General features: G+C 37.4%; 1 protein-coding gene across 7 annotated transcripts in view; it reads left to right on the forward strand.

Annotated features, from left to right (window-relative positions):
- TBC1D5 (TBC1 domain family member 5) overlaps positions 1-9,269 on the forward strand; it is a 525,247-nt gene extending 515,978 nt beyond the window's left edge. For all 7 annotated transcript variants that reach the window (XM_089776643.1, XM_075922103.2, XM_075922104.2 and 4 more), the window contains one exon: positions 5,236-9,269. In XM_089776643.1, the coding sequence (XP_089632769.1) occupies positions 5,236-5,532 (297 nt within the window). In that variant the 3' untranslated portion in view covers positions 5,533-9,269. The remainder of the gene's footprint in view (positions 1-5,235) is intronic.
- Positions 9,270-9,694: the final 425 nt, after the last annotated feature.

A 9,694-nucleotide genomic window follows, 5' to 3' on the forward strand; every position in this document is an offset into this window, starting at 1 on the left:
TGAACCTCTCTGATCCAGCAACATTTGTGGTCCAGCATGATTTTAGTTAGCTGGGTCTCCACTTATCATGGATGTGGCCAAATTTCCCGTAATGCCGTAAACTTTGTTTACCACTACCAGTGCTGCCTCTCCATGCTCTATGCTGTTATTTAGCTCAAGTTTACCCCTAAACGTATTGTAAGAGTCCAGTGAGCAGTGGAAGTGTTGGTAATGCTGCTAGACAATATTGACCTCTCATAGTTCGATAAATTCTCTGGTTTGGCACTAGTCTGGCACTAGTCAGGTCTTGAGGATGCCGAACTATAGAGGTTCAACTTATACCACTCTACTATGTATGTTTGGGCGTAGTGGCACGTTGCTCCAGCACTTGACATTTTGTAAAGAATCACTCATATAAGGAGGACTTTACATAAGAACATAAGAACGGCCGTACTGGGTCAGACCAAAGGTCCATCTAGCCTAGTAGCCGGTCTGCCGACAGTGACCAGCACCAGGTGCCCTAGGGAGGGTGGACCGAAGACAATGATCAAGCGATTTGTCTCCTACCATCCTTCTCCAGCCTCTGAAAAACAGAGGCCAGGGACACCATTTCTATCCCCTAGCTAATAGCCCTTTATGGACCTAACCTCCATGAAATTATCTAGCTTCTCTTTAAACTCTGTTATAGTCCTAGCCTTCACAGGCTCCTCTGGCAAGGAGTTCTACAGGTTGACTACACACTGTGTGAAGAAGAACTTTCTTTTATTAGTTTTAAATCTGCTACCCATTGATTTCATTTTGTGTCCTCTAGTTCTTCTATTATGGGAACTAATAAATAACTTTTCTTTATCAGCCCTCTCCACACCACTCATGACCACTTTATTTTCTAATGTTCCATTTTTAACTCTGTGCTACAGTGCAATAAGAAAAAGGCTCAGGCTATGTCTACATTGCCGGTTTTGCCGGCAATGAGTATACAAATGAGGCACCGATTAGCATATCACTGTACCTAATTTGCATAATTTATGAAAGGCACTTTTGCGCAAAGGGTTTTTGTGGGTAAAAAAAGTAGTGTGGACGTTTTCTTTTTGCGCAAAAACCCCTTTTCCCGCCAGATTGGTAAACCTCCTTTTTTGGGGCATAAGGATCTGGCGAGAAAAGGGGGTTTTGCGAAAAAAAGAAAATGTCCACACTACTTTTTTTTCTCTCAAAAATGCCTTGAGCAAAAATGCATCGCATAAATTATGCAAATGAGGTGTGATATGCTAATCTGCACCACATTTGCATATTCACTGCCAGCAAAACTGGCAGTGTAGACGTAGCCACAAAATACAGCATTCATTTCATTAGCAATACCGTGGATAAATAGAAATCTTGCATTGCTAAATATTGTATAATTAATACATTATTGTTCTTTTAACTAGCCCAAGAAAGAAACAAAATGAACTGCTGCTGTTCTTCTAGGCTTACTTAAAATGTATTCTTATTGTTAGTTTTAGCTTGTTCACAATATGTAGGCAACTGAAATATGCCTGATATTAGTAACTGATATTCATCAGGGAAAAAAAATGTTTGGAGAACCCATATGGCACCTGGCGAAAACACTTTCAAAAGCTGCTGGAAGTATATTTCTGTCATTTTTCATTTATTCAGTAGTGGCGGCAGATGGAACAGAACATGGTTCACGTCAATACGAGTTTCCTGAAAGAGAAACAGGCAAAGCAAAGAATGGAGAGACATATTTTTTACCTCTGGAAATATCTGCATCAAAGTAATAGTGTGTTCCAAATTCAAACCTATATTTATGCCAAGCCTTTTAGATCATATTGGGGGCAATGGATATGTTCCAGTCTGAATCATACTTCTACCAAACCCAGGTTTAGAGGCCCAAAATTTGGGTAGGCTAAAAATGAAGAACCTAATCATAAAAGAAAAGAAGTTAAAATATGATTCTTTCTTTTCTTTTCACTTTATTAAATTGGAGGGGAGGGGTTGTCTAACCAGGCATCAGCACTTTTCAGAATTTAGGAAACTGTTCACTGTCCTAAGGGGTCAGCCTGTATGCCTTTCAGATATCTTCAAGATGGCTGTCTCTGGTAACCTATTTGTAAGCGTGATGCTAGGCAATGCTTTCGGTTTCCTACAGTAGTAGCCATCTTAGACAAGAGTGCTGGGAAGTCTAAAATAATGGTTAATATGGTGCCATCAGACTAGAACTATAAAATACACTCAGTTCTCAAAAGAGGTTTCCAAAAAGAACGGGGGAAAGAGGGAAAGTGGATTACGTCAACTAAGAGTGTTTAAAATAGTTTACATTATTGATGTAAAAAGAAGGAGACTGAAATTTGCAATGGAACCTATGGTCCCCAAAGACCTTAATCTGGCCCTTTGTAATGCTTTCTGATGGATGTCCATGGAATCTAACAGTACACTGTTAATGAATTTCTGGAGCTAAGCCATTCTTGTACACTGTCTGTGTTCTCAGAGCCCTAGACATGTTAGCTGATTTGCCGACAGATGATGAAGATAGAAATTCAAATAGATCAAACAAAAAAGTAATTAAAGAAGGCTTCATTATAGAAAAAGTGTTTTAAATAGTGTGTCTGTAAAGTTAGATCTCTTTATAACTTCTTTAAGTGAAAACATTTTTTTTTAAATCATAAAAGGAATAGGAAATTTACTAACTGTTCATTTTAACCAGAGCTGGGCAAGCTGTGATCCGACGGCAGATCCAACCCACTCAACACTTTGATTTGGCCCATGGAGTGCATCTGACCACTTTCTATTTATATCCTGCTGCCCATGTCACTGAATTTCCAGGCACTGACTCAGGCAGCAGGATCCTATTTAAATGGTTCACAGCTCATGGGCATGGTGCTACCCTGGCAGGGGCTGGAGCCATGAGCCCTTTAAATAGCTGCAGCAACCCCAGGTGACTGCCAGGCAATGTGGCAGTGGCAGAGTTGGGAGCTGTGATCCCTTTGCTGTGTTTTTAATTCAAAGCCTCCAGTCCCAGAGAACTCCAGGGAGAGGCTGGTCCCTAGCCTTGCCCCTTCCAAACCAGGGTCTGTCCCTTCCAAGGGGTGGAGCCGGCCCATGACCATGTACCAAAATACATTGTGCTCCCTCCCCCCCCCCCCCTCGGTTTTAACTATATTACAAACATATTAAATAGGGTTTTTTAGAACTCTTAAGAATAATTTGCATTTGGATTAATTTTATAATGGTTACCTGAAAGAAAACAAATTATTTAGTAAGTGATTTTAAAAAGCATTCATGCACGCAAACATTAGCAACAGTGTTCAGCTGTCAGTTTTTTAGATCCGTTAATTTATATATTTGATATTTGTTATTGCTTGTAATGTATGTCACATTTTTACTGCTACTCAATGTGAGATGTTTAAATTTGTATTGGAGAGACAGTATTAAAATGGGTCATTTATTTGTAGAACAATTTATATAAAATGAGAATGTTTAATAACTTCTGTAAACAAGATATTTTTAAAGTGGTCCATATTGGTAATGGAAATGTCTCTGGAACCTTTTTAGTACAAACTTTTCTTTGTTCTTGAGGTACTGAATCACAATTCTTTATTCTAAGCTGGTTTTCACTCACAGCTGATGTTTTGCCTTGTTAAATTTTAATATTTCGTAGCAACTACTTGCACAGTAGCTAGTAGGATAAGCTTCCTATATATCCCCTAGTTCAGTCCTCCTGATCCATTAATGGACTGAAGACTTTTGAGAGTACTCCTATATAATGAATGAGAGAGAGAACAGGAAATGGTTATCAGTAGCACCTTAATGATTATGGATCAGCAGCACCTTAATGATGTACATAATTTTAGGTACTGTATATTACTAATCTGTCTCTATCTCATTTAAGCTCTTCCTTGGCCTCTATTTTCATTCTTTTTCCTCCTCTACCAAAGCCTCCCATCTCTCTTACTCTAGGTTACATTGTGCTGGGAAGTATAACTTCACTTGAAAAAAGTCATTGTTAAGGGAGTTGCTCCTGCTTAGCACATCATTGCCTATTTGAGCCTTATATAACTGGCAAGTATGTTGCTCCAGCTGCCCCTTGCACTTCTTTTGTCTTTTCTCACTCTTGCGTGACTGTGAATCTTAACAAGTTGGCATCAACATCCTCTCACCTCATACCTGCTTATCCTACCTTAGACTGTTTGCCATAGTGTATTCTTACTCAGTGGCAGCAGTATGAAATTGACTAGGCATCCAATCATGATCTCTGGTAGGTGAACAAACTGTTTCCTGTATAAGAATGTGGTATTTTATCTGTTTTTTCTGGAAGAAAGGGGAATTAATCTGCCATCCATTCAAGGTAACAGATTACAAATTTGCTAATCAAATAATTTCTGCTTGCTGGACATGCCATTGATCCTCATGGCCCTCTTGAGGGATTGCAATTGTTCTAAGTGGTCTGAAAGTTTGGTGAACAAGCCACTACGGAAGCTTGATGGAGGTTCAGATCACTCTCCAAAAATTCATTTTCACTAACTTCTATATCTAGCTCATTAACCAATATAGAAAAAAGTCACTAATTCTGATTTCCAAAAAGCATCAGTACTAGAATGTACCTGTAAGAAGGAAAACTGAGATCAACTGGTTATGTGGAGCCACAGGTAACTGCAGCAATGAAAGAGAAAAGTATTATAACACTAGTACAAACTCCATTACCTGATGATGTATTTTTATTTTCTCTCTCCTTTATGTTTCATGCAAAGTAAACAAGTACTTTTAGTCCTTGATATTTTGTTAGTTAATAAACCTAATATATTTCCCTCTCTTGCCCTTCTGCAATACTTGAAATCAGTCAGATTCCTCTCGCTTTTTCTCCCCAAGATTGAGGCTTAAGAGATGGGCATTGGGTCATTCTTCATAGGGGGGCTTTTGAGCCTAGAATTAATTCCATCCATGTATCCAACTAGGATCATACTTAGTGATATTTAGGACACAGTGCAAGATACGTTTGTATACTCTGAATTAAACTGTTTGTGCGCTTAAAGTCCCAATGGTATTTATCCGATCACTGGGCAGAAATCATAAAGTCCACTTTGGCTTGGAATTATGTTAGTTGTTTGCAGTAGAACAATGATGGCCATAATTGGGATTTTTAAATAAAATGTGTTTTGGTTTTACTGTAAATCATTTTCATATTATTGTCTCTCAGGCAACAGCTGAAATAAAATGTGTTTTGGTTTTACTGTAAATCATTTTCATATTATTGTCTCTCAGGCAACAGCTGAAACAAGTGGAAATTCAGAGAGCAGAAGCACTGATGACTATATCCTGGTTTCCAAAGAAGAGGAGGGAAATAAAGGTGCTGTCTTTGAGCATGAGCAGTTACTTCATGCACACAAGGAGGCAGCAGCAAGGAATGAAGTTCCACCTCGTTCTTCCTTGGTCTTTTCTGATCCACTCATGGGCTCCATTTCAGCCTCCTCTAGTAACCTGAGTTCGAGCCCTGATGATGATAGTAGCAATAATAGCAAAGATTCTGACTTCACTATTGTCAGCCCCTTGGACATCTAAATGAACATCTTGGAGAGCTTGTGAGGTCAGTTACTAAATCTCAGCTGAAATAACTTTGATTCTACAGGGCTGGATAACTGACTCAGAAAGTGTATAAAGGTAACCCATTTCAACTGCTAAAGTCTAGCTAATAGATCAGAGCACAAATTTGATACAGGCAATACATTGCAACCCTCCAAAGAATATAAAAATTGTCTAATGATTTCCTTAATGGCTGCAGTAGTATCTAGCTCTAATATGCAACTACTGCTAGTTGTAGGGTTATTTTAGCAGCTTCTAGAACTATAGTACTAATTACTTAGTTTCTCACCAGATAGAATAAAATGAAGCATATATTGTAATGGGTATACAGAGGACAGAGAGACAAAACAATTGATAGATTTACTTTTTCCAATATGCCAGGTTAGGATGCTGAATGGGAAGGACATTATTTTGCTAGAGATTAGGAATAGAAAATGAGGGGATGCTAATCAAAGAGATGCAAAGCATCCTTCATATCACACACTGGTTCAGCAACTGGCATCAAGATTACTGTAATCAGATAGCAGAAACCTCTGACCAATACTCAGAGAGAGAAAACTATAGAAGACCAGCACTTCAGGTATAGGAGAACACCAAATTAAATCTAAAATAACCTCTTTAAAGCATCTAGAAGCTTGAATTTCTACTAGTTAAAAGACTTCTATTAATTCTGAGTGAGGTACTAGGGGGGTTGTGTGTTGGAATAGTGTTCCTTTGGAATCTGTTTCTGTAGATGTTAAGCATTGTACAGCCTCTACTGTGTACAAGAATCAAGTCCATTCATGAAGATGGTGCTGTAGTTTTCCTTCATGGGAATTCTGTTACAGTTTAAGAAGTAATTCGCTTAGAAATGTGACTTGGAGTTATCCAAATTTATTTGATTAGAAGCATTGTCTGTTGTCCCACAGAAGTTCTGAATTCCAGGAGACTATGAGATTCCTTTTCCTCTAGCCAGAAGAATCTGTATGGTGACTTTTGCTGAAGTATAACATTAGTTCTCAGTCAAAGCATCTGTTTTGAGAGAGAGAGAAATACCCTGTAGGCATGGCTGTGAATAAGGAAAGGGAGGTATGAAAAAGAAATGACGTGGAGACTGACTCCAAATTATGGGGTTGTTGAAAATCCTCTACACCTTGCTAGAGTAATTTGTTACTGAGCAAAGGAGAGAAGGAAAAGGAACACTTGGATTCCCAGGGATGTGCAACAAAAGAAAGCAAATAAATGAAAGAACTTCTACTACTGTGTTTAAAAGAGATTCACAATTTAATGCCGAGGTGAAAATTTATATGCTGCTATGTAGAGATAAAACTTCTCTGTGCAGATAGTTTGACTGGGGTTTGATCTTCCCTTCTAATCCTAAATGAAGTTGCCCTTGCTCTGAATTAGAATTACTGTCAGTTTTGTTCTCAGTAGTCCTGAGTTCTTAATCTTCATCCTACAATAGCTGTGCAGGAGAAAGACCCTGGTTTGTGTCCCATTTTTAAGATTTCCTTAGCACCATATTATGGTAGAACCAGCTGGCAAATTTTGTAAAGGGTAAGGACTGAACAACACATTACTGCCACTTTTTGCCTAATATCTTTTTCTTCTTAGAGGTAGCAGTATACCTCTTATCCCTAATTATACTGGCTAATTTCACCTTCCCTAGGAAGAATAATAGTTTACTGAGATTAGCATGTCTAAATCAGTGGTTTTCTAGGGGAATTTAACCAGCTAATAGTGTTAGATCTGAGCAGATTGAATTAAAACAGCTTCCAGCTATTGGGTGAACATAATTTAACCAAGGAGAGAGGAACAGAGCTCTGAGGCACTCAAAATTAAAAGCACTTTATATCACATTGATGCTAACCATGTATTCTCTGTATGCAAATATGATATCATCTTTCCCATTGCCAGTCAAGAAAAAGACAGTGGTTCAATGAGATCAAGATTCTAAATAACTTGTTTTTATATTTGGAAAAGGAAATCTCTCTCCCATGAAATGTGCAGTGCATCAGATAATATGTGAGGGTTTGTTACCCCCTAATATATAATTCTTTTTGCATTCCATAATCATTCTTAAATTCTTTGGAAGTCACAAAAAGAAATTATTAATAGAGACCCATTCTTTCAGCAGCTCTGAGGAAATAAAAAGAATGCCACTAAATTATTATATGTACAAAAATAACAAAATCCTTCCATGTTTATATGATTTTATTTTACAGGACACATGTAGAGTAACCATGCAATAACTTGTAATTGCGTGGCAAATGTTATTAATAAATAGTACATACTTGCAGATTAATTGGTAATTGTAACTGAAGTTAAATACAGTATTTCAAAGTTAGGTAATGTGATATGCTGGAGTTGGATTATACAAGGTCTAATGCTGAAGACAAATGAAGAGGTAATTATCACATAATTTCAGGGGTACACACTTACACATTCAAAATCCACCATATAATGTTTCTAAAATTATTTGTTCCTTGTAAAATGAAGAAATACTGGCATGTTATTAGCAAGTTTAGCATTGTGTGTGACAGCCATCTTGACTGTGCTGCACATCAACCTGTTTGTTTTGATGAAAGATCCTAAACACAATGTTTTGGAGGGGGATTTATTTGGTTTAATTCTAGTTTTCTTATTTCTACACTATCACAAAAAAAAACATTTCCAGATTTAACCTGGATGCTTGTGTGCAGCTTTATTTTGCATTTCTGAGCTTGTATGAATGCCAGGGAACTAAACAGTTAATTTAATTCCTGCAAGCTTTTCTCACCTTACCCCTTCCAACTAGAGTTGTTGCTGATGTGGCACAAACACGAATCTGCAGAAGTAGTATATATGAAAAAATTGGGAAACTGTTATAGAGACCCAAAGAATCAAGAAATATTGTGCAGTGATGGCAGGGGTAAACACTTGATTTATGATTGTGTTAAACATTCTTTTGTTTTCTGTCCATTTACTCCAGCGATCACATTGTCATTCTCTAACAGTCTCAGTGCCATAAAAGAATGTGAGTTGTACATTTCTCCTTATTTTTAAAAAATTAGTGGTTATGCCATTAATATCACATTTTTAGCAAAGCTGAAAGTATAAAACCTTTTTTTTACAACTCACAAGTTTGTAATAGTGCATTTCCCTGTTGCCTAGAATGTCTGTTATCCCATGGGATTTGAAAAAAATCCTCGGCAGTAGAGTGGCATTTATTCAAATGAGATTTCAGTGAATCCCATTAGATAAATCCACTCTGGTTATACCAGGTCCCTCTACATTCCAAATACCATTTGTGGTTGCTGTTTGATCATACTGGAAATGTCATTAGACTTTTTTATATATACATTAAGCCAAATAGCTATAGTTTGGACAAAATGACAGATAATCACCCTATCTTGCCTTATGTTACAAATGTACCAAGGAAGAAATTGCCATGTTAATACGCGATTATTCTTTCTTCCAAAGACAAACTGCTCATAATGTTCATGGATAACAGTAATCTGATAGAAAATAATATGCATTGTAAAATACAGATAAGTACTAATGTGGGACTTTAAAAATATACCTGGGCCTATTTGAGGCTCATTGTACTGTATCTCATGACTGTTTCAAGTCTCATGCATGTAATATCGGACGTATCTTAGTGCAGACCGAGTATTCATTTAGTTGTGAAAATTTGTATCTTCACTCTGGAAGAATGTCTAACCTGCTTTATTAAAGAAAGAACTAACAAATGCAAATTCTTTGGGTATCTGTGTTTTTTTCCTCATCAGCACCACCTAAAAGGTGGGAGCAATCTGGTGAATAGGGATTAAAAAATTACAGATATGCTGACCCAAAATAGGGATGAACAGCTCTTGAAAAGAATATCTGGCTCTTATATAGTGCTTCCCATTAGTATCTCTCAGAGCATTTCTATTGGTTATATAGAATTGAAATCACCACCATTCATTACTCTTATTTTCTTGTCATTGTAACAAGAGCTAGAAAACCCAAGGGATTATTATGTAAATTACATGGATGTAGCCTCACATGAAGAGTTTATGTTCAGCTGATTATGTAATATGACTCCTAGATCTTTTTCAGTGTCACTGCTTCTTAGGATAGAATCCCCCATCCTGTAAATATGGCCTATGTCAGTGGTCCCCAACGCGGTGCCCACGGG

The sequence above is a fragment of the Pelodiscus sinensis genome, chromosome 2 (assembly GCF_052426305.1).
Source record: "Pelodiscus sinensis isolate ZL-2025 chromosome 2, ASM5242630v1, whole genome shotgun sequence".
NCBI lineage: Eukaryota > Metazoa > Chordata > Testudines > Trionychidae > Pelodiscus > Pelodiscus sinensis.